We start from the raw sequence: 25,994 nt of genomic DNA on the forward strand, positions 1-25,994 counted from the left end.
TGCGCACGCACACTCAACGCTATGAAAGTGGTCTGTTAACGCGACAGCGTTACGGTCCCAGTGTCACAGAAATTCCGGTGCCGGCATCCGGCGTCCAGCATCGACTATTGTTTCGGCGAACATAATTTCGAACCACGGGTAGCCAACTACCCAGGACCTCTATGCAGCGCAAAGTAGTTAACGATTTATTTGAATTTCTCAATGTAGAATATGTTAGAAAAATCATAAAGTGCGACTTACACACAACCTAGAGGCATGATAGCGTCGGGCTGTAATATGAATATAAGAGAAAACATAATGATGTTAAGCGGAAACTCAAAACGGAAACCGACTTGACAAATTTCAAAGGCCATAAAGCGGCGCACCCGGTTCCTTGCAACAGCTCCAGTTGACGCTAGCATCCGCAGTACCGTAGGATGCTAGCGGATGCTAGCATCCTACGGTACTGCGTCTCTCTCGCCGCCGCTCCGTGAAGGGTGGGGATATTCCTTGAAGAGGTACTCGCCGCCTCGACCGACTTTTCTTGACGACCGCCGCCATTGCGACCTCACTTCCCAAGACGACAAGTGCGAGGAAGAAGCTGCGGCTGCTTGGTGAGTGAGTGAGTGAGTGAAGTAACTTTATTATGGTCCAGAGAAGACGCAGGGGAGACCCCGCTCCACCCAGCTAGTCCCACGTAGAGACCGCCAAGCCGAGCTTGACGGCCCGATCGCGGGCACTATGGATGGCCAGGGTTTGGCCATTGAGTTCGGGGCTGCCCAAGAGCGCAGCCCACCTATCCTCGCTGAAGGAGGAGCTGATGGCTTCACACTCCCACAACACATGGTCCAATGTTGCCCTTAGTCCACAGGCAGTGCAGTCCGCACTGGGATATCTTTCGGGGTATATGGCATCAAAAACTGCGAGGTTAGGGTACGCACGGGCTTGTAAAAGTCGAAGGGTAATCGCCCGCGCCCTACTTGGTTGCTCCCTTTTTCAGTGAAATGACTGGCTGATGGGTTTCTATGTGCATGAACAATTACAAAAATGGTTGGAAACTGGACAGAGCAAATGGTTGGACCAAGCCCAAGAGAAAGCTACAGTGGATCATGAAGATTAGGCGGGACCTCGCCGACATTCTGTCAAAAGGTAAACAAGAGTGCGGAGAAATTGAAGTCGATGTCATTCATGATATGAAATTTTAAAGCGAAGCTTTCTTTGCGTCTTCCTTCAACTTGCAAGCATCGTGACATTCACTCAGTCATCTGAACACTGGAACCACCCCTGTGCATGATCTCATGATTCTCCTGAATAAGGCGTACTCAGAAGTCTCTTTGTGTCCGTACCACGTGCACATTCTAGCGTTCTTGTTGTCAGGATAAAACGCGAATACTTCAGGGTTGTTCTGTTGCCGTTGGCCTCAGCCACTTTTCTGCTAGCCGCTATCAGCCGCTATCAGCCACTATCAGCCTCAGCCACTATCACCACAATGGTAATAGTGGCCTTTCTGCAGGTTTCAAGTTCGAGGAAAGCGTTGCACGAGGCAAAGCAATAATATCGCTTAATGCATAGTGTGCCCTAGAAACAGGAAGTGAGGCGAGGTGGTGTGGTGGAAATCCGGGCGAAATGCCTGGTGCACATTTCTAAGGCATCGACGCCGATATATGTTGTGATTGGGTGATCACGCGATGACCATAATCGCTTCTGAAGATGCACATCTCAGAAGGCCAAGTCATATTCTCAGTTCTTGAATTTGAACCAACTGGAGGACGCGTAAGTTTGTTCTTCGGGTCCTGCCTAGCACGTGAAGGCAACCAGGAAGCACTTCTCAGAAGATAGCTCTAGTCCCCGCTCTTTAAGGTAGTTTGACGTCAGTGTAGCCGCTCTCTGAAGCCTGGCACGTACGTGTAGACGCGTCACACCTGATGCCCGGACGCAGAGGCGCATGCACTCTGACCGTCATGAAGTTCATCTATTAGACTAATTTCTCTTTCATGTAAAGTCGCAAAGCAAATGACGCGCGATTTCAGTGTGTTCGTTCTCTGGAGCAGTTTCGGCAAATTTCGTTCGCAAACTTAGGAAAATGGAAGAATCAATCTTAGAAATAAAGACAAAGATTACAAAATTTTGAACAGCGTGAAATTTTTTAGCTGGAATATTGGTTGATATTAGAGAAGAAGAAAGAAAAATTCCTGCTTAAGGTCGCTGCTCCTGACAAGTCAGTGCCAATTCCTCACTTGAGCGATTAAGCCATATATTCTAGACCATACCTGCACTGAACTTTTCGCCAGAACACAATGATGATGATGATGATGATAATGATTTATTATGATTCTTTTAGAAGCTGGACAGATACCAAAAGTAACCTAGCCTGCATGAGTAAATAAGTAATCTATAGACATTAAACAGTCTAGCATTTGCTCTGTTTTCTCAATCTTTTCTCTCTTTCTTAAAACCTCTATATCTGCCTTGTATATAGTTATCTCTACCTGTAACGGGCCCGCTCCTCTCAATTTCGTCACTGTTGTTTTGTACCAATATTCCAAATGTCTCTTATGTATATTGGCTGCGGAAAGGTCAAGCCTTCCATCCGCTTTAAATCCCAGTGCATCTGGAAGGTTTACGTTTCCTAACGCTCTCGCTAGGTGAATACATTCGCATTTCATTAAGGTGTGCTAAGTTATTTCCGGATTTTTGCTGCTTCACGCACAGCCTCATTCAGTGGGGAATATTTGCTCCGGTATGTTGTAAGCCAACCAGACTGAGCCTCAATAGCATCATGTGTTATGGTACAAATGTTTCTTGCTAATTTCTTGCTTCCCATTATTTTTTATCTCCCTGGTCTGTTTGGTTTCCATCTTTTGCTTGGAATTTACTGTCTGTTTCTCTTACTTTCTTTGTATTGACTCCTCACTGTCTAGACATATTATCAAATACCCTGTACCTGGTCACCGACTTTCTTGACTTCTTTCTCTTTTCCCTGCCGACGCTTTTGGGATAAATATATCCGAGCACTTAAGGTGCCCATTTATCTTCATCGATGTTTCTGAGCGTTTCCTCAAAACTAATCTTGCTCGGCGTTTCTCTGATTTTAACAGAGGCTAACCCACTTAATCCTGCAATGCCTCATTTGTAATATTACCCTGGTGCCCCAAGGCCAACCGACCTATGGTTGAATGACAACACTGACATGATGTCTGATTTTAAGCACAAACTGGCCATCTGTAAACGTTAGCGCTGCCACCATTACTTTCCTTTCCCGTTTCATCGCACCGTATCATACTTATTGCAGCCCCAATTGTGCTCTGTATGCAATTACTTCTGCACTCAGCTTCCGCTTTATTCTTGATTATTTTTGTGAATATTTTTGCGTATCTTTCCCTTGTTTATGTATACAGAAAAAAATAAGTTATACTATTTGAATATGGGTATGGCTTCCTGTTGCATCGAAACCACGTCAATACAGATTGGGTTGTGGCGCCCTCTGCTAGTAGAGGACGACATCACTGAGCCGGTACTGCACCTCCGAGATAGGCAGCTTGTTGGAGGATCGCTTCGCGCCGCACGATATCTCCAGTTCATGCAAGAAGTGTATTTGACCCCCTCTGTGAGTCACAGCATATCCCGCGAAGGGGCGAGGCGTCGGCTCCAGAAAAAAGAAAGAAGGAAAGAGCGACAACGGGAAGAAAAATACCATAACGCTGCTATCGGCATTATGCACACGGCACCGGGTCCGAGGTTCCTTCTAACGCGATAGTGCGCCTACGTATACGTCTGCTTCGGGCTGTTTCAGCACGGCGATGGAGCTCGTTAAAAGAGACGGCGGGTTCGTTTACTCATTGCTTCTTACGTAGTTTTTACTTGCCGGTAAACCTGTAATTGAGTTCGGTCATATCGACAGCACGGTGCTTTCTTTGGTGCCTATATGGACAGTTGTTAATAATCACTGACTAGGTTAGTGGATTGCCTTGCCTTATGCTTTCCGTTAAAAAAGGCATAGTGCAGGGTAGACATAGGCATTGTTTATTCTATTTTAGTGCAAGAAGCTGTGCGATTTACTTGTTAAGGTGAAAAAGTTTTACATGGCAGCAACGTTTGTTTCAGTAGTAGTTTCGAGGTATACCTTCGAAAATTTGTGGTGAAAATTCATTGTTGTTAGAATTGAAAGACAAATCTAATATTGTGTTTTCCTACTCTATACAAGGGCGTAGGCCTAATTCTCGTCCCTGCTCTGAAGAGGAAGCTTCCGTTTTGCACTCGCTCCAATTCTACCTGTTCAAATACATGCAAAATGCAGAAGCGCTTTATTAAAATAACCAATTGGTCAGTTTTAAAGTAAGTTTGTTGCATTTGAGAGATGATGCTAAATCCTAGTGACTGTCGAATGCTTAATTCCGATTTAATGTCTTGATATTATAAAAGGAATTTTCAAATATTGGCACGCTTAAAAAAAAGCAGGCCCAATGTCTACAAATACGGACTCTTCACCAAAAACAGATATCGCAGGTCTGAAAACAGCCCCAGTTAGAAAATAAAAACCGGAAAGACTTGATATATAATGTAGAGCTTGCGTGAATTTGTTACGTTGTCTGCAAGGATTTTGCAAAAGTCATACTCACATACTAGTGGTCTATTTGACAGCCATGTGTTATACTATATTACATCAATTTTGTCCGCTTTAACCGCACCAACGGATGAAATTTATATTTACAAATTAGTGATATCGTTGTGCATTGCACACCTACATAGTTGTAAGCTAAATAGTTTCGTTTTCTGAAGATGAGTGATATTCAAAAATGTTTATCAAAATAAATGATGACCTTAATCAAAAAGTCTCTACGAAAAGTCACTAGATTTTATTTTTTTTGCTTTTAAATGCAACAAGCCTCATTGAGCTTATTGAACTGTTTGCAAACGAAAAACGATTTCTTCTTTTCTTGTATTTGGATAGGAACCCCGAATTAAATCTTTCTCTAAAGCCCAAGGTTTCTGCTACTATATGGATACGACTTCCTTACCACTCTTCTACGATTTCGCGTTGGCGACGTGTGCCCTACAGAGAATGCTTAAGAAGCTATTTTTTCAAACACTATTCATTAGTCAAAATCGTGCCAGCCACAGTAACAATATGGCTAGGGCACAGCAGTGCTGAGTTTGAGATCGCGGCTTTGATCGCGGCTGCGGCGGAAAATTTCGATGAGAGCTCAATGTAAATGCGCTCGCTGAAAGACATTTGTACGTAGATTTAGGTGCACGTGAAAGAACGCCAGGGGGTATCTGGAGTCCCCCCACTACCGCACACGCCATAATCAGATGGCGGTTTTGGGAAAGCAAAACCTCATACTGTTTTTTAAGCGAAGCTTTCTTTACCTCCTTCTTCGACTTTCCCACTGCTGCTGCAGCTGCTGCTGCTGCTGCTGCTGCTTTTGACAGCTGCTGAATGCTGTCTTACCGATAATACAACTGCATTGGGTGCACAGGGTATGTGCCTCTATATATCCCTGAGAATGAGTGAGTGAGTGAGTGAAAACTTTATTGAGCTCTAGTGATTGTATTCTTCTGTGGCTTGGGCGGATTCTTCAGGGGAGTCTTCCTCCCTGTTCTTCCCCGGAGGTCTTCACCCGCTTCTTCGTCCGTCCTCTATCGCAATGGTTGGCTGCCCTCAGCCCAGAGCTCCGCTGGCTTCTGCTGTCCGTCGTGCACGCCGTACTAGACCTAGCTGGCTTGCGCAGCGGTCGCTGGACTGCAGTTCCTCCCATTGCTCCGCACTTGGGCGCGATATGATAGGGGCTACGTCAATTTGTTGACATGCCCAGATTATGTCGCATAATGTGGGTTTCTGATTGCACAATGGACGTTTGTCCTTATATAGTGTGGGGTGCATTTTACGTAGCACGTTAAGGTTATGGTACGATCCTGTTTGTATTTGTCTCCATGCGACAGCTTCTTCCCTGCTAAGGGATTTGTGCGCTGGGGAGTATTGCGTCCTGCTGTCTCTGTAACTGTCTAAAATGGCCGAGTACGCTTCGGGTAGAGGCACTGGCTCCTCGAGGCTGCCGACGCTGGACGCTTGGTAATTAGTGTACTCTCGAGCCATCCTGTCCGCATCTTGGTTCCCTGCCACCCCCACGTGTACCGGTAGAGTTTTTGCAATTGCTATTAGGTACAGTGGGCGGAGGCATTTCTTGAGGTGCTCGACGTTTCTGCGCAGGCACAGGTAAGAGCGGGTGTGAGAGAGAGAATCGGGGATTTTGCTCCTTCAATATGTGACTCTGTCTAGTCTCTACGGAGGAGAAGTTTTTTGCGCGTATTCTGTGCGTTTGTCTCTATAGACGTGCCGGCATTACGGAGTGAGGTCGAGTTCGTTTATGCTCGGACGCGGGCTGCTGGCGCGGTGAAACAGACCAAGCAGCGGGCACTGATTTGGTCATCGATGTGTCTAAGTTTAGGTACGCTAGACAGACTTAGTTGCGCATGCGGAGCTGGTGCGGAGTCAGTCATGCCGGATTGTAACTTTTTCGCGGCTTACGACACTCTACCTTCAAAATAAACATCACTGATTTTCTCGGGGGAGCAAGAGGGGCCTTAGTAGAGGCCCAGCCTGCCCTCCTGGAGAAGTAGCTTCACTCTTGGCACGCTTTTAGTATGAGGGCGCCCGCCGCTTTGCAGGAGCATATTTGAGTGGTCCCCTTTGAGTGAAATAAACGCATAGCGCCTTAGCAACCACGGTGGAAAACGATTGCCTGATCCCACGCCGTGAGGATTATTGCATTTGCGTCTTGTCCACATTAGGTAGGTTAGGTAAGCTTAGGTTTAGTTTAGGTTTAGGCTAGGTTACGTAAGGTTAGGTTAGCGTAAGAGGGGTTACGGTGGCGCGGCGTATTCTCCCAGTGGTTACGCCGTGCGGATTATTCTATTTGCGTGTCAGCCACGTCAGGCTAGGTTGGCGTAAAAAAACGTTAAGGTGGCGCGGCGTATGCTCACAATGGTTACGTCGTGACCATGAGTGTCTTTCTGTCCTGGCCTCGTCAAATTATGTTAATATATATATATATATATATATATATATATATATATATATATATATATATATATATATATATATTATTTAGCGTCAACCGCGTTAGCGGGATGCGGCGTATTCTCATAGCGGTTGCAGGGGCGTCAAGCGTCACCGGCGGCCTTTCAGCCACTCGCGTTCAATCACGGTTGCAAAGGCGCTCTGCCTTCTACATTTTCAATATATGCGGACCGCCCTCTCCCACGGTCCCTATACTGCTATCACGGAAACATCTGCGATGTTATCCCCTGTTTCACCGCACCGGCAGCCAGTGTCAAAGCGTAAACAATCTCGACCCCACTCAAATGTTAGGCATATAGTTAGGCATATGAAGGTTATTGACTGATGCCCCAAAAATAGTATGTGCCACTAGGAATCCCATAAATAGAGAAGGCGGAACAAAACGCAAGAAGTGAAGTAGTCACCGACAGAAGCAGCCGTATGTGGAGATATAAGTTGACCGATCAAAAGGGGACCACAGCTGTCTTTCAGCAAAGAGTGTTGAGCCGCATATAAGTTAATACGCATATCGTTAATACGTTAATACCCGTATGGGTTTCCTTTGTAGCAATCGCTACGAACGGGTGCATGTCTGATTTTCCCTTTATTAATTACTGCTCTACACCTTGCGGGTTTCCGCAGAAATATTACGTCATGTTAATACGGTATGGAGGTGAAGAAAGCTTCGCTTGTAGCCGATGCGCACGTGTACATGGGATCCGCCAAATTTTTAGCGAGCGCCGCACAGTACAAAAATAATCAGGTAAATAAGGATGTAAGTACCAAGGGACACCTGCGGTTAAAAGGATGTTCCACATCGGCCGCCTTGACCATGAGTGGCACTGGCTAAAACTCCCAGGGGTAAACTTGCACAGAAAGTCGAAGAAAGTGGGCGAGAACATGGCCACCATGGTAGCCTAATTGGTAAAGGATGGCTTGTTTGACGCGAAGGGTGTGGTTTAGGCCCCCTTAGCGGCAAGTGTCTTCGTCGACCACCTTCATTTGCTTCTTCCGCGGATTATTTCAACATTCTTATCAAGCTGAGCAATTCCTGTCCACTCATAACCTTCGCGCGGCTCATTTACGAATATGCATCCCCAACGTGCCCAATCTACGACCCTGTTAAAATAATAATTCAACTTGCCTGTGTGCTTTTACTAGATTCATTGTAAATAAAAAAAAGCGCAAAAGATACACACACACACACATGTAGGCATGAAAGACGTGGATAAGCGCTACTACCAACTATCTATTCCAATCGACACACCCTGCTCTGTTATAAGATGAGTCACGCACAAATGACTTACCCCATTTTCCCATGCGAAGGTGATAAACATAAGCAAAACTAAAAAAGGTGAACAAAACTACTGCCTGCTTTAGATAGCAGAGTTCGAGAAGTCCAGTTTGGCGCCATGAAAAAGAAAAGATGGCTCGCTCAGACAGATACATGAAGTTTTGTGGATATGGAATGCGACTAAAGCCACTCGAGCCGTGTGGTTTGCAGGTGCATTTTTGGCGCTGTTTTGGCAATTTAAAATGTTAGACCAACAAGCCCAACAGACTGTACTTCTGACGTATATTTCTAGATTCATTGCCAGCCGCTTTGTATGATTGTGACTAACCAGAAATATAGCGCTTCTGATACCCTTAATTTCCACGTCAATTCTAGATTACTTAACATTATACTGCGAATAATCGTGTCAGAATCGACCACCTTTTCAAATCAGCCAGTTGATGCAGCAGAATTGTGCTATTAGCTGCAGGAGAGATTTAATGAGTCAGCTTCCACTAAAATAGGGAGCCTGGTATTTATCAAGTAAGAATTATGTAACTGTTACTCTGTGTGTGTGTCTAGGGTGGAGAGAAAACTGAGTTTCTGTTTTCATTTACAGGTGGTATCTGGGAGTTAAAATCAAGGACAATATTATCGTGTCATGTGGGATACTTCACCCCGACGGCATTGGTATACGACGTTGTGTGAATTGCAACTTTGTCCCCGAGATGTTGCGGAAACTAGAATGCCAGCACGAGTTGTGCGAACATTGCTATGAAACCATCACGTCGTACACTTGTCAACTTCATGGCATTCGTACACGTAAAAAGAAGGTATGTAAATGTTTCCCACCTTTGAAGGTGAAAAACCTGGTGTAGAATAGAGATAAGGTAATAAAAGATACATAACTACTGATGCGCAAAAATTTATCATTTTTTCAAATGCTGTTGTTGTTTATCAAATAATAATTTTAGAACTTTGGTGGGAAGATGAAATCAGCACAAGAGGAAATAATTTCTACGTAATTATGTCGACAAAGGAAAAGAGTGTACATAAGGTGGACAGAAGACCGACGCCGATGGCATTCCATGTTCTGAATCGCTGTCTATACGACCATCAAATCTTTCGAGAACTTTTTTCATGTTCATGTTAACATCATTTTGTGTTTTTGTCAAATGCGTGATTGATGAGGTAGAAGCTAAGGATTACAAAACGAGCGATGAAATGAAACTTGATACGCGTAACCTTAAGAGACAGGAAGACTGCCATGCAGATTGGAGAACCCGCAGCTGTATACAGCTTATTTCTCAGTTGAGATTAAGAAGAACCTTTTGCCAGAAGTGATGTCCCCGTTCCCTATTATATTTAATGTGAAACGCGTAATTGCTTTAATGACAAAACCACTGGCCAGATTCGAATAAAATGTGTTGCAATTGAGAGAATAGTTTAAATTCTAGCTGCTCCTGGAAGAAGAATTTTGATTTAGATGACTTTACCATTGAAAAAGAAGTTGTGCATAATTACTTTAAAACAACTGAATAATTCACTTTAAACTGTTGTATCTCTGCAATGCAAAAAAGAAAAAGCAAAAAGACGAACTACGCAGATCGAATGCACTCGTTGCAATCTATGTAAACCGCGAAGCTTTCATGAAACGGGTAATAAAATGCTACAAATTAGGCAATTTCGTTGCTTCGTCTTCGGAGTAAAGGAAACTGGCGCGCGCATGCGCTCTCGCGCACCCATGCGAACCTTATATTGGCTTACATTTCTCATACAATCTTCCCTTTTGTATTTTAAATGCACTGGTCACGTTGTGGTGAATCGCCAGTTGTAGGCATGGGTCATTCTGCGCAAACCATCATCATCATCCTCAACAGGCTGATGCGCTTCGTGCTCAATCCGCCATTGTGGGTACGTGCATAGTAGGGAAATAATCTGAATAATCAACACGCCGACACCAATCTTAGCCGATATTCCGTTCTGGGTATGTTCCATATCATGGAAACTATTATAATGATCAGGAGGCGGCGATCATCTCGAAGGGGTAGTTGGTGGCACGATATGTACCACCCGCTTCTTCATCAGTATCCCGTTGTGAGCAGGTGCCCATAGCATGGTAAATATTCATCATGATGAAAATGTGGCGGAAATCTGAAAGAGCTAGTTGCTGTTGGCACGAGAAAAGTGCACTTGCGTTTGTGGCCCAATGGTCAGAGCATGCCTACAGCGCTGGTGGGCCAAGGCTCGAGTTCGGTCACCGGACGCGCTTTTATATTAAAGTGACTGAATCTACTGGGCGAAAAGCCGACCAGCGACCGACTGACAGAGTGCCGAGCTATCTAGACCAAGCCACAGGATGGTTGACAAAGAATGCTTGGTCACTGAAAAAAAAATCACAGTTACGTAACTGCCGTTTGTTGCGTCAAAGAAAACGGACAAACTTGATATATGGCTTTGCATCTTATGTAAGGAAATGGTAGCGTAAGACGGCAGTAGTTAGTGGTTTACTACAGAGTGGTGTACAATCTGTCAACTTTGTACGCTTCAGATGTCCTCATATGTGCTGTTTACAGAATTTTGGGTCGTTATTTAATAATGACATATAGAATCAAAATGGGGGTACTTAGAGTTTATCCTTTGATGCGTTGGCATTATTAGGCTGCTTCACGCACGTTCAGGGGGGATGTATATCTATTTTTCTATCTATGTATGTCTCTATGTTTGTATTTAACCATTTCCCCGCCTATACCCATGGGTCCCTGGGGGGTCAGTGATCGATTGGGTAGAGCATGGGGCTGCTTTGCTGAGGCAACAAGGAGCTAAACCAACCATTCGACCAACTTGGGCCATTAAGTGTGCGGGAAAATGAACCTCTATCTTGTCAGTATGGGTCAATGTGGACGCGGGTCTGGATTGACACCGCTGTTCGAAGAAACTCTATGATGCCTACTTGGAAAATTGGGTACGTGGCACTCGGTCTGGGCTGGTCTCCAGTGAACATATTTGATGCAAACTTGGGTTATTGGGTATGTGCCAGTATAGGTGTATGCCGCTCTACAATGAACGTAATTGACCAAGCGCGAGGCATACCATACGGCAGTCTCCTTTGCCCGTCAAATCCCCACAGCCTGAACGTTCGAACATAGGTGGCATTGTCACTGTTAGGGAGTTTTGTCTTATAGACTCTGCATCAACATCGAGAAAGCGATCCTTCTGTGCAGGAGTTTCATTTGCACGTTCACGAAATTTACGCAGTCTGTCTGCTTAGCGTTTGTTCCCTCATTCAGCTACAATGTCAGCGCTACAGGAAAGAGCAGCCTCTCTTAAGGCGACGCCGTTCCTACGGGCGCACCCGAGGCAACTAACGTAACATTAGTTAAGGAATAGTAATGTCAGGCATGCTGCCAAAAGTGGTGGCGTTCCCTCAACTACATGCGTTTTGGAAGAGTTATTTATTCTCAGTTTCCGGGCAGAACACCACACGTACAGTAACATTCTCAGTTGATCTTACAAACGTCGCATACATTTGAGCAATCCAACCAACACAGTTTACAACAAGCACGCTTTTACGACTCTTACACGAGTGCGCAATGTCATCAGTTGCAGTATAAGGCGACGGGCTAATCAAGTATGTGATGTTGAAGAAAAATGCCGTGAGCCATCTGTTTGAGTACTTTATGAATGTCAGCATCAGCCGACGCACGTTCACATTGTCGTTTCAGCCATAGTTGCGCGTTGACCAATCAGACAAACTCGCAGCCTCGTCCGTGGCCAGCCTCCGATGAACTGCGACGGTACTTGCACTGACACGCTGCTAAACTATCTGCAAAAGGAGAACAACGCCAGCAGCTTCCCCCCCACCAGTCGCAACAGTCGCCGAGCGCGGCTTCTCGTTGGCTGCAGCAGATGTTGCGTGCTCGCTGTGATTCGTGGTGCCATGCGACGCGGTAGTGTGTTATTGGCTGCACGTGATTACACTGCTAACCCGTGGCGTAACCCACTACTTTCCTCTTCTCCACCGCGCGGTACTCCAGTTGGCTCTTCGTGGTCCTGCAGCACTCGGACGAAAACACGAAGACTTTTCCCCTTAATGGAAGCCCTAGCACTGGCCAAATGAAAATGTGGTTGCTACTATCTCTACAATGTAACCTCGATGAAGTCGGTTCAGCTGAAGATGAGCCTAGAAATTTATTCCTTCCTATGTATTCAAGTAGGTTCATCCAAGGTGAGGATGAAATTGGCTTTGGTTAGTTCAAATAATACGTAGACGAAATAACCTGGCCTTTCTTAAAACAAGGGCATCTGCCAATTCAAGAGAAACACAGTAGAAGGTGGGATAGCATCAGGTGGTGTGGTGAGACTAGCGAAGTTGCAGGCATCGCAGTACGTCGCAAGGCAAATATACCTGCACGTCGGTAGAAAACGCCTTCTTCCTGCAAGGGACATAAAGTAGCCTAATGATAATGATAACAATGACGGTGGTGGTGATGTTGATTTTTCGTACCTTTCAGGTTTCGGAACCACGTCACAACACAGATTTGGATGGCGTTATCCTTGCGTGTCCCAGATGCGCCGCGTTGAAAACCTACTCCGCGATGACGGTATGAAACATTTGCTGCACTCATTGAATGTGGGATCACGTTGCCCGCGGGGTTGTCTCAAAGCTTAAATACTTGGTCCTTTATTGCTAAATAGTTTGTCCAAGAGCATGGTAGGGATTATTGCGCTGATCCAATGCATATCTGCCAACACCTGAACTATAAAATTGGTTTAAAAAACGAGAGACGAGGGAGAGAAAGAATAGCTAGCGCCCATTGCTTCTTTTAAAGCAGCCCTGAACATAAAACTCTCGTGGGATAGGCACGCATTCGATTGACGGTTGCCTAATTATAGGCGCCGCGCGCAAGCCGCAACCTTGGCACAACGCTGCTTGACAGGCAACAGATTTTTTTTAGATCCAAGTCGCTTTTTCAGCGTCCTGCTTTGTACAGATTCGGGCAGTTCGAGAAACTTCCAGAAAGCTTGTTCTGAGCAAGCGACCTCCATATGGCGTTCTTCGTGGCCACAACAGGGTCGACGTAGTATCATCCAATTTCTTTTCTCCATGTGTTATTATTATTATTATTATTATTATTATTATTATTATTATTATTATTATTATTATTATTATTATTATTATTATTATTATTATTGTCATTATTAACATTTCGCAATGCTGTGCATCTACATAATAACCCGGCCAGCTTTCGAATATTTTCGGGTGGACAGTTTATGTTTTGATAGAAAGTGATGCATGATTTGTAACATCTTATGCAGAATCATAGTTTCTGAACAAGACGAAAAATTACGGATTGTTACCATGTTGCGGATGTACGTAATGAAGGACCCATTAGATTTCGAGGTGCAGAAATATAAGAGAAAAGGCAGGAGTATGAACCTGAAAATCGCTTAATCGGCTACACTAAGCTGTGGGAGTGAATTAACTAATGTAGTAAAAGCATTACACAGAGAGAAGCAATGACCTGGTGACTGCGTGCACGCGCGGGGACTGCGCTCGGCATTGAAAGGTGTCCACACAGAACAGTCACCTTCTAGATAGGATAGGATGGGATGCACTTTACTGCTCTAATTTACAGAGTCATTCATCGGTCAGACCGAGTTCTTCCATCTTCTTGTCGATGGTGACTCCCGTCTTGCAGGGTTGGCGCCCCTATTCCAGGGCACGACTGAGCGTGGCTGCTCGTCGGGATGGTGTACCAGCCAAAGGGGTACACAGGATTGTGGCGACGAGCCGTAGGGAAAGTATTTGAGCAGCGCTCGCATGGGCAACGGCCGATAGTTCAGTCATCGTAATGCGTTGGAGAGTGATTCTTTTAGTGATTAAGATAGAGAAAGGTGGCACGAAAAAATGTCCGACGTACTCTTCGCAACAGGAAACATCGCAAGCTGCCCTGTAGGTCATTGCAGTTAGTTTAGTGTAAGCGTTCGTGAAGGCAGTTCCTAACAGCCAAAACCGGAAGAATGCTCCGCGTCAAAAAAGTACCCACGAAAATCGGACATGCACCCAAGGGTCTAGACTATTCGTTAGTCTGGTCCTCCTTGCTTTGCGGTCCTCCTACACGTGAATTGACGACACTATTTCTAGTGTAACACGGTGGCTACGTTGCAGTCAGCGCAGACAGAGACGTGCGTGAGGCTTTGTCTGTGAAAACTTGGTGCTGTCCGTTGTCGTACCGCCTTCTGGCGGAGGAGCCTGAGTAACTAGGAAATTTCTTATAATTGCTTTGAAGAAAAAGTGCTGTTGCATGGATAGGAATGCAAAAAAAAAACTGTGAGCTCTATATTTGCGTGCTCTCGTCGGACATTCTAGGCGCTTGCTGTGACGTCATTTTTGGTGCTTGTTCTGACACTATTCTGTCGCTCACGGACGTCCTGTCCACATTTGTTGAGTGTGGGAATCAGCCCCTGCATAGCTGCTGAACCACAATCATCTGCAGTTTAGCCAAGATCGCTTGGGGATTCCTGAGCGATGGATACCAAAGCGGACAGCACTGACTGAACCGTCAGGTAGCTTGAAGGTGAAGCCAGTGTATATTCAGTTGTGTTTATGCTTTCCTGATGCCTGTTTCTGCCCGAGCCAAACGCAGGCCATTGATGACGGTGACAGCTATTTGGTTACACTTTTCTGGCAGAAACTCAGGAAAGGCCTCGACATAAAAAAAGCTCTGCTGCTTTAAAAATGCCCTTTGCTGTCTGTTTTGAGTATTTTGTGTTTCTATGTATCAGAATAAAATAAACTTTCTCAGCTGCTTGTAAGCTTAGCATAACAACGCGTAACGCTTAGTTGATTTAGCCACAATATAATTTTTGAACGCCTTCCACGTTCAACAGACACTGTAAGAATAAAAAGATTTTAACAACGACAACAACAGCAGATACAACGTCCATGACAAAGAGATCATGGCGTAGGTAATGTCGATCATAGATTGTTCATTTACATGTTCTTCTGTGTATGCAGGATCACCTCCTGGGAGAGCACAATAATCCTCTCATGAATTCGGTGAGTAGTCACATAGGCTGCTGCCTTCAAGTATAATTTTAAGACTCAGACAACGGACTTTACACAGTCGTTCCAAAATGTAATGAATGTAAACACTCGATAGCCCAGCAAAGTTGCATAAACGAAAGCTATGTTTACCGGCCGTATTGTTTTGATTGTTCGCTTCTAATTTTTCAAAGCAGCACTGAGAGTATGCGGTCGATGGTAGTCGTGGTTTCCATTGTTTTGGCTCGGATTTAGAGACCACCTATTAATAATATCGAGTCACACATCACGTCAAGGATATAAAGAACTAGCGTGTGTGAGACAGAGAAGCCAAATCAGAGAGGATAGCCAAGTTTAAATGCATCTGACTGCCCTACACTTGGGGACGGATACGCGACGCATACTTTTGGGGCAATGTTTGTGATTTATCATACTTCTTCATCAAGGAAGCAAAGCATCCAACCCAGCATTGGAAATATTTAGGACACGAAAAGGGTGAAGTTTGTGACAAAATTGTTCAAACTGTTGTCGCTGACCTTGACGACGGAGCACTGTGCACTTTTTTGCGATACAAAAGACAGTTTATCTCATATAGAAATGGATGCGGTGTAAAGGAAGGGGGGGTGGGTCGACAAGCGAGCAGTATGCTGTTCTACCAACAGACTATATATCTTTAAAGAAGTGATAGCGAAATAACACTAACATAAAACTGAAAACATATTTGCTGAAGAATGAATTCGTCTGAAGAAATCGCATGTCGCAAATATAAAGGCAAACGAATGGGATGAGCACAAGTCATCTTAGTAAAATATCAAATCGTCGATACTGGTCTGAGGCTTCATTCTCTAACCTACTCGCCCAGCCTTCAGCTAACGGTACTTTCTCTAGCAAGCACCCGTTCTTGGCCTTTCATGTCTTTATTTGGGTTTCTTTGAACAGCAAAGATTTTTGCAACTGTATTGTTCCTTCGTGGTTTATTCGAGGGGTTTAAAATATTCGAAACGATTCTGTCAAAACCCCCTACACCCAACCAAACAAGCCTAATTGCAACATTTCCCTCACTGTCTGGCTGCCTATCTTTCTTCGAGCTATCGTACTGCCGCTTTCAACATCTTTTTACTTTTTGTATCCCAACCTAGCTCACGCTTGCTACTGTTGAAGTACAGTGCTCAAAAACTGAAACGTGAGCAATTTAGAATCTGCCTTAATGCGTTGTTTTGTTTACTGCACTTATAACAGTGACGTAATTGAGACTCCAACATGCATACTTGGTAATGCTGCATACATACTGGTAAAAAATCCTTTATCGAGCGATATTACACCTCGCACTTCCATGTAATTGTGAGTTGTAGGAGTTCGCTGCTCTTAGCTTAGAACCCTGTACATGTGAGTCACATCACGCGTTTGAACTTTGAATACGAAGAACGGCAATTAGCTTCACAAAACACGATTGATACATATGACGTAGATACATTTTTATACGTTCGGTAATCATCTAAAATTTAATTTCACTTCTAGGATTGTGACGACAGCACGCCCTTGGCCTCGACGGGTGAAGGTGACGGTGATCGGCAAAACGACAGTGTTTCCGGATTAGAGACCTGTCTTTACTGCTATAAACAATGGGAAAGACAAGAGATTAAAGTAAGGACAAACTTGTTTTCTAATTTAAAACTTTGGTGTATTGCCAAGGGAGGCTTTACGTCTAATACAGCTCTAAAAGATAAAGTTATTCAAGGATGCACCGTCTGGGAGGAATAATTACTTGATGAGCAACTCGAATAAGGGTTGCTTATTTCTTACGGACGAAAACAGGGCAAAACATTGTGGAGGCGAATTATCGGTAAGTTAAAGAGGAATGCCCTAGAATTACATCGCCCCTCTTCGAGGCTCTCCGGATCCACGATTTAAACAGCGATCACCGCATTGCAGAGTGTTTTTCAGGAGCTCACTTGACACACCTGGTGCCACTTCGAGGAGCGAAGTATAACAGCCGATGCTTCGGAACAGATGAACACACACACACACACACGCACACACACACACACACACGCGCACACACACACACACGCGCACACACACACACACACACACACACACACGCACGCACGCACACGCACACACACGCACACACGCACGCACGCACGCGCACGCACGCACACGCACACACGCACACACGCACACATTTTTTTTCTGTAGTGAGCACCCGAACTGTGAAAATCGTGCCGGTGATAGCGTATGTACGTAATCAGTGTCACAGTCGTGGTTGCAACGACGTCGGCTTATCGATGTTTTACCGATAATTCGGTATAGTCGCAGAATATACCTGAGCCTACGGCAGTATATAGGTGCGTTAAACTCATTTCCTCTTGCACGTGGGCGTATCTTTGTGTTTGTTACTAAGTAAAAAGGGTGTCTGATCATGAAACAAAGTGGTTAAAACTTTTGTGCTTGTACCCTCTTTTATCAACAACGACAACGGAAAGTTGCTGAAGTTGCAAGAAAGCTGTATTGGCGAACCTTCTGAAAACTCTCGCTTACAGTTCAGAGCTACACAGTGGCCGTTAGGTGAAAGTGCAGCGGAGAACCATGGCAGAGGAGCAGTGCTGAGAGGCCCTATATCGTGCATTTGTACTGGTGTCACAGGAACACGTGCTTGCCTGCCCGGAACAGATCACAGAGTGTCCGGAGTGCGTCGAACACATGAGAAAAGCCGTTTACGAAGAACACATAATGCAGTGCCGTATAAAGGTGGAAGAAAAGAAGGCAGGCGGGTCTGCAAGGTGAGTCAAACATTTTTCCCGGTAGTCGGGGAAAGAAATAAGCTGACTGTATAGACAAGGGTGTACGTGAGCTTGACACGTGATGCTTGACGTCTCATTTGCGAATGAGGGTGGCCGCTGGTAATGACCGCTTAAGAACGAAAAGCATTGTGATTATGCACGCACAGCATATCACTCTTATCATGGAGAAACATGTTGGTAGAGAGCGGACACTCCCGTAGGGCCCTGCAGCCGAGTTATTGCATTGCCGCCAGCATTCCGGGCTGCTTGTCAGACCGTTAAATTTTGCCTTCCGAGATTTTAGACGAGTGTTTTAGCTCTGTTTTGCTTTCGGTTTCGATAGCAATACTTTAAAATCTGCTTTACCTTCGGCTGCAAAAATGGTCTGTACGTCGTCTGTAGCGGAGCAGGAGAGAGCTTTAATATTTCACTTTTAGGCATGTCGTACAAATGGACGTAATAGACTCGCTGATCGCAAACATTTTGCTGGGAAAGCTGCCAAGCTTCTTGTAGAACAAGAAAGGCTGAATGAGCTCGTGTATATTGGAAAAGTAATGCGATCAGTGATCGCCTTATTGCCGTTCTTTTGCCGATTCGGAGCCCCTTTTCTCAGTTGCACACAAAAGGAACCATTGGTTCCATGGAAAAACACCTTATTTTTTCTTGTTTACATAGGTAAGTGGACAGCAAAAATATTGGATCACACACTTCATAAAGCCACAGACTACAAGAAGAATGTTTCAGCCATGACAAGCAACGCTTGAACTTAAAGTGACACTTGCGAACCAGGCCAGGTGCATGCAGCTTGCAGGGAGGTAAACATCCTTCACAAACGATCCCAAATGTCCATTACAATGCTGGAACCGCGCCAAATGAAACGGTTGTGTGCTCGTACGGGTGAGCCATATATAATGAGCCCTGTCCTGTAAACCAAAGGCCCTACGAGTGACTTTTGGAAAACTACGCATTGGAGGAATGCAAAGCTCTTCCTGAAAACATGGGTGCAAGAACAATCAATCGGCTGCGCGGTAAACGAGTGCCACAGCTCAGATTCTGTGCTAGACGCCCAAAATACGCTTACCCAGCATAATAAACGTTTTGGTAGCAATTTTCTTAACGCAAGAGTGAGCAAAACCATCTCTACAGAGGGAAGGAAGCACCTTGCCGCAAGAACGAGGCAACGCGTAAAAAAGTGTTGTGGGGTGGGCGTAACCAGCGGCACATTACCGGCGCAACATCAACGTCTCTATGGAAACCGGACGCGTGCATGGAGGTAACCCCGTAGACGTATGATAAGCTGTCTACCCTTGAGGTACAGTGGAAGCGCACATCGCTACGCCACCTGGCGGGTGGTGAGACACTTACTTGTTCGGCCGCGAAACGGCTCGAGTGTCCGGTCTTTACGTAGGCATGTTCCTCTATGGTCTAATCTGGTCACAAACTGTTGGCGCAGTCTTCGCAGATCTGCGGGTTGATCAGCTGACGATAAAGCCATGGCGAGCGAACGCTAGCGAGAACTATGCAACAAGAAAAGGCTGAGCATTACCACGGCTGCTGTTTCATTCTTTCCGCAAATCCCCGCAGTCCCTGTCCAAAGGTGGCTGCCCCCTCGAAGCAGTACAAGTCTGGTCTATAGTAGGCACAAACACTAAGGCTGCGCTTATCGTATTGCTTTGGAGCAGCTCCTTAGTCCCTTTTCCCGAACAAACCTCAACGCCATAAGACGCCCTTTTATAAGAGTAGGGAAAAATAAGTTGCATAAAAAGCCAAGGTGTGTTCGGAAAAGTAGCCTTATTAGATCAGAAAGGCAGCCTTTTGCTCGGTGACCTTGTTGTCATAAGGGACGAACATGCGAGCGAGGCTGTGAGCTTCTTGTTTGGCCGCAATCGTTGGTTTATTTAAATCAAATTGCTTCGAAGTAGCTACAGCCAATAAAAATAAGAAGTTAGAAGCACATTACAACGCGCTGTCCAAAAGCAGTGTATATAAAGCGAGTTTGCGGTTTTGTGCGTCCCTCGCGCCGCAACATTTGTCATCTGTTCTTCAATTTTTTTTGTGCGTGTTTGTGCGCTTGTAGTGCTTTGCATGTGCGCCGCGGCATGGTTCATTGCCAGGTAATCGTATTGTGTGCCGTGTCCTCTGTGAGCTGCCTGCTTTTCTTGCCGTTTGACTGTTTATTACGCCTTGCGACTTCCCAAAAGGCCGTCGGTGTTTTTGTCTGGGGAGGAGACGCCCAAGCGTAGCGAAAATTTTGTATGATACTTGGAATATACCCTCCTTCAGCAGCACTCATACGAGTGTCTAGCTCCTGCCTCCCCCCCCCCCCCAGCTCTCCAGCCCCCCCAGCCTCCCCTCCAGTCCCCCCCCCCCCACCCCGTCCTCCCTGTGTAAGAAATGAAGACGTGTCGTTTCTCCTTCCTATTGCTGACAGTTAGGCCCTCCCTTTCTGTTCTGGGCAAGGAGCTGAAAAAGTAGCGTCCGGTGTGGTCTATCCCCCTCGTGGGTGCGAGCCTTATTCTGAGGCAACCATAAGTAGCAGCACGAGAGAATCGCAATCGTATGGGCTCGGAGTGAGTGGCCACTTGGGGAGAAGAGGGTGGACAGCACGATTTAAAACAAGAAGAAGCTACGTTTATCGAGAAACTTTCCCGTCGTTGTTTACCTCTGTGGGATACGGACGGTCCCTGAGTGCAGACCACATGAGTTTCAGGTAGTGGTGCGCTTCGCGAACGTCGGGTTTTCCGTTTCGGTGCCGAAATCCACGCGCTCTGCAGTGGTCAGCCTTCTTGCACCGGATACATGGCTCCTTAAGGTACCTCACGGTCTACCTTAAGAGAGCGCTTCCTTTTTGAGACGATAAGGTTAAGGAAAAGTTTAACTGAGCCCCGCCGCGGTGGCTTAGCGGATATGGTGGTGCACTGCTAAGCATGAGGTCGCGGGACCGAATCCCGGCCGCCACGGCCGCATTTCGATCTGGGCGAAATGCACGAGCGCACGCGTCCCGTGCAATGGGGGCACGGTAAACGTGCCCTGTGGTCAAAATTAATCCGGAATTCCCCACAATCGCACGCCTAATAATCAAATTGTGGCTTTCGCACGTAAAGACCCAGAATTTTACTCAAAGTTGAAGTATAAGTGTTGTTTATTAAAGGCTTTAAGGCACCGAAAAGACAAGGACGGCAAAAGTTCACTAAATGGTTGGTTCGTGAAAATGTGCTTGAGTGTTCGACGTGGTTTTATTTTTACACAGGCATTATTATTATGCTATTGCTGCATGATATCTTTATATTAAACTGATGCTTAGTGGATTCTGTGAGTACTCTTCTTTACCCTGTTTTTACTCATGATAGTTGCTCGTCATTTTTCAAGGATATGCAGTTTCTTTATATGCAACCCATGTGACTACATTTACTGAAGCGTTTGCAGTTCATGCTCGATTTATATGTCTGTGAATGTGCGTGCTTGTATTGATAGTGACTTTCAGTTATAAGTATGTGATTCTTTCTTTTCTCTGTCGTGCAATTCTGCACTGAAATTGCTTACGATGACCTTTGTTGAACTTGCTTACTTATGCAACAGTAAGGATGCTTCTCATGTTTCTGTTGCTGCTGTATAGATGTCCAGTTCAACATTAACTACGACAGAAGTACCAACAAGACGCTGACTGTGGGAGCTTTTTGTTTTCGTTTTCAATCTACTTTGGATTGTTTTCATTTCTATCAGGGATACTGGGCGGGCACAGGGATTAAAATCATCCATCATGCTTTACAAGATCTCCACAGTTGAACATTGGCAAAGGAGGTGCGTGGTAATATAGGATCTAAGGAAAATACTGTGGAGGATAAATATGTCAGTTGTCTTTATTAAAAAGACCAGCTAATACTGCCTTAAATGTGAACTAAATGTTTACACATTACCAAGTACTTGGGCATCGTAGCGCTTGTAAAGGGAAAGACAAATTCACATGAGCACAGGGATGCCGCAGCAAATTGCACCTCGTTTCTTGATGCCAGGTAACGGGGGGAAAACTGGAAATACAGACGCTGGGATTATTACATGTAAGCACATGTAAAATGTAACTGTGTTATTCCTGGCGCTATGAATTTTCACGTATCACAAGTAATGGAGATTTTAACATCTTAATGGGGTATAAGTTAGCACTCGTTGAAGCACTTTACAGTCTTCGTGAGCCTTTTATACGTCATAGTTGCCAAAACTTCAATATTATATAAAACACCACGTCAAAGATTTCATTGAAATTATATAACCCACAGACGGATATTGGTCTGATATGTGCGTAAGATGTTCAGGATTTCAAGTGTCTGGTATTTTATGCGGAATTCATAATTGTTTTGTTCTATTCAATATTCAGTTCTCCCAACACGTTGATGTTCAGTGCAGTCAATGAAATTTTAAGTTATCAGGCAGTTGCTTGTACCTGACTTTACTGAAGTCCTAGGAGCTGAGTAAATGAGGCTACCTTGGAAGCATGTGGCGAGCACTTGTGCTCATTGGTTGAGAGCTTTATAGTTTCTGAGGTTTTTTTGTCACTTTCCTCTAGGCAGCTCATCTGAGTAAAAGTGTGTGACTTGTCTATTTTTTAATTTTTTTCGAAAAGTTCTCAGACATTGTATGACGGCAGTGGAATACGCCAGAAAAGAGAAGAAGTTAACGAACTCAAGGAAGCCATAAATGTGAGTGTCACTTGTCGACCTCAAATCTGCTGTGAATTTGCGCATGTGAGTCCACTACAGGCCGATTATTAGCAACATGCCATAACCTAATTACTTCGTCCAAATAGTGGTGCTGCCACACGGGTGATGCAGCACATTCAGAGCAAACTTGTGTCTTTTTTCACATGTTTGGTTCATTGGTAAGTAGTGCACATCACACCACTTGCATAGCACTTAGCAAAACTTCCCGAGTAAGTTGTGCACATTGCAAGTAATCTTAAGCCTTCGAGCACCCAATAATTATTTCCATTTGAAATGTAGGTACTTGTGCTTTCCGAATAATGAAACCCTTAGAGCTTGAGACGGAATGAGTAATTTTCATATATTCAGTGTGTTTTGTCATGTTAACACAATGTGGCCTTCGTGCGAGAACTCCCTACAGGATCGTCAGATGGCGCAATACTCATTTCATTTCTAACAAACATGAAAAGCACCTATCCGGTCACTTGAAAGATATGCGTGATGTGAAAACGTTGTTGGAACAATAACAGAAGGGAACATGCTACATCGATCCCAATTGACGCCGAGGGCAAATGTCCAGCCGTCTCTCTTCCAAGTGTATTTAATAAAGCACTTAACACGTATTAATCAAACTTGCTGCGCAGGTTGAATTAGAAGTGTTTCAAGATGTTCGCAACGTATCTTAAATAATACAATTACAATCGATGCTTTTGTTTTTGAAGCACTATCCTCGCGTACATAATTATGCACACAGCGCAGGAGGGGTTAACTGACAAATTAGTGACAGCGAGCTCACCTCTCGTTATCCTAATAAAACAATAAGTTGCAACATGAGACTTAGCTGCAATATATTGTCAGCCTGTAGGTGCCTCCACATTCCACAGACCTCCTAATCGAATAGCGCATGCTATTGAATCGCTTATTAGATTTCCATGAAGTTCTTATGCTTGGTCCACCTGATTTTTAAGCCACTGGAAAGATGCCACTGCGTACCTGTGACTGGGTATACCCCAGTACACCAAATAAGTTACCTGCCACTATGACACAAGGGGTATCAATGCTAAACTCAATTCACATATGTGCCATATATCTGTGTGCACACATATCTTGTGAGAATTAAGCGGATGGTGAGCATCACACATCGCATTCATCTTCTGGACATCACTCTCTCGACGACGTGGGGCAAACTGCGCATGCGCCTGATTTGGTGTTTGTGTTTCGGCGTTGCTCGTGCGTAGTGTAGTGCATGAGTTGCATCAGATTAAAATTGTGGCTTGTGCGGAGCATGAACCAAGGCATTGCACGGGAATATATTTGACGTAAAATAAAATTAACACAATTTTAAGCATGGCATTTAGTTTTATACTGCCTAACCAACGGCTTCACTAAATCTCCTCTAAATTCCAAATGTGCGATGGACCAAGTAATAGTTTGGTGTGTAAAATGGACAATGAATTATTGTTGCGTGAACTAATGTTTTCTTTTTAGAAAGTTTACATATTTAGCACGTAGTGAAAAAAGGACAATTTTCATCAGTGACACATCTATATTGCCGTAGCGTTCAGAAAGTGACAGACTGAAAACTGTTGCTCAATTTTCCAAACCATTTCTTGATATATTTGTGTTTTGACATGAAGGTTTGTGAAGTTGTGCATGCATTTATTGCTTATTTTCCTCTCTGAAAGAGAACCCCGAAAACCTACAAAATAAGTTATAGTTTCCCATGTCTTAGTTACCCTTGAAAACGTAAATGTTTGTGCCTAATGTCAGTATGGCGATGCCTAACAAATAATGATATCATAAGGAAGGAAGGAAGGAAGGAAGGAAGGAAAAAGTGGAGAATGACAGGCAGAGTGGTTAACCAGTTTAGCTCAACCGGTTTGCTAATGACGGAATAACATAATGCTAAGGCTAGGCATGTAAACGTATGCGGTGGTTATAGGAGCAAACAAATATTGATTTGTGCGGTAGCCTTAACTAATGTAAACCTTTTTTTTTCAGAGATTAGAAGAAAGAGTAAGGAAACTGGAAATGCCACTGAAAAGGGTTCTGCACCGATTGCAAGAAGAGGCAATGAAACGGAACTGCTAATTTTTGGTTGAAGTTTCTGATAACTTTGTAGGGAGCTGGTCGCGTATAATTTAAGATTTTAGATATGTCGTAGCCTCCAGGCAAAGAACACAAACGTGCAGGAGAATTGATAGCTGTGGCGCGTTGTAGTAGTTCAGCAGCGTTGGCCTTCTGGTACTGAACACTAAGCCGAGGGCTCTATGCCTGGGAACGGAGACTGTATTCAGATGTCGGGATGCAAAGAATGTAGACAAGCCCGCCTTTCAGTTCAGGGAAACGAGAAAGACAACTTGCTGGGAATTAATCAATTGTATTCTTTTTTCGCTAAAGGGAAATAAACAGTCGTTTATTAACTTTGTTCTTTTTGTTTTATTTCTGATGGGCGTTTCATAGCCAACTGTTTTCCAATAACCCAAGAGTAAATAAAAGACTACGTTTCCTCTCGAATTGCATTTTTCCACATTTATCCAGCAAAGGTGCTATGAAAATGGCATATCTTTACCACTGACAAACGAAACCGTTGAGTCAAATTGAATGACCAAGCACGTTGCGAAAAATGCAAGAGCTCCCATGTTTAGCACGGCAGTGCCGAAATTCGAAGCTGGAAACAAGTACTTCAAGATGACGTCAACTTGCCATTGCCAAATAGCAACATGTCCCACTAAAAACGGCTTCCAACACTGGCTAGACAGCGTTACGACGCTGCTGTTGGTATAAGGTTGTGGCACTGGTCTCTCATTAGCAGGAGCCTAATAACCAAGACACACAGAGAGTTGCGATACAAGCATTTACTCTGGGCTATGCATCTAACACCATGTACTTGGTTTCGCCAGGTCCAATGCTGTTGGCTGGTAAGTGTAGTCCTGTGCAGGTAAGTGCACACAGTGGTGGCGCAAAAGTATTAGCGCACTCTGCAACGGCCTGTGCACGTAGATTTCGAAACACGGCAAAAAGGGGCAATCGTGTGCAGTCCGAGGCACTTAACAGTATGACACGTGGTGTTAAAGACTACAACAAGAAGGATTCGCGCTTGACAGCAACCATGGGAGGACTATGCCGGTATTATGACACAAACGATGCTGTAGCG

At 44.6% G+C, this 25,994-nt stretch overlaps 1 protein-coding gene across 1 annotated transcript; it reads left to right on the forward strand.

The window, feature by feature from the left end:
- The first annotated feature begins 503 nt into the window (after positions 1–503).
- Positions 504–25,265, forward strand: LOC139050896 (uncharacterized). The gene is made up of 8 exons (XM_070527713.1): positions 504–593; positions 8,932–9,145; positions 12,827–12,916; positions 15,334–15,375; positions 16,879–17,004; positions 18,007–18,143; positions 22,762–22,837; positions 24,839–25,265. Exons 2-8 carry the CDS (start codon positions 9,041–9,043, stop codon positions 24,926–24,928), a joined length of 666 nt encoding a protein of 221 aa, XP_070383814.1. The 5' UTR covers positions 504–593; positions 8,932–9,040; the 3' UTR covers positions 24,929–25,265.
- Positions 25,266–25,994: the final 729 nt, after the last annotated feature.

The sequence above is a fragment of the Dermacentor albipictus genome, chromosome 10, assembly GCF_038994185.2.
Source record: "Dermacentor albipictus isolate Rhodes 1998 colony chromosome 10, USDA_Dalb.pri_finalv2, whole genome shotgun sequence".
Classification (NCBI taxonomy): domain Eukaryota; kingdom Metazoa; phylum Arthropoda; class Arachnida; order Ixodida; family Ixodidae; genus Dermacentor; species Dermacentor albipictus.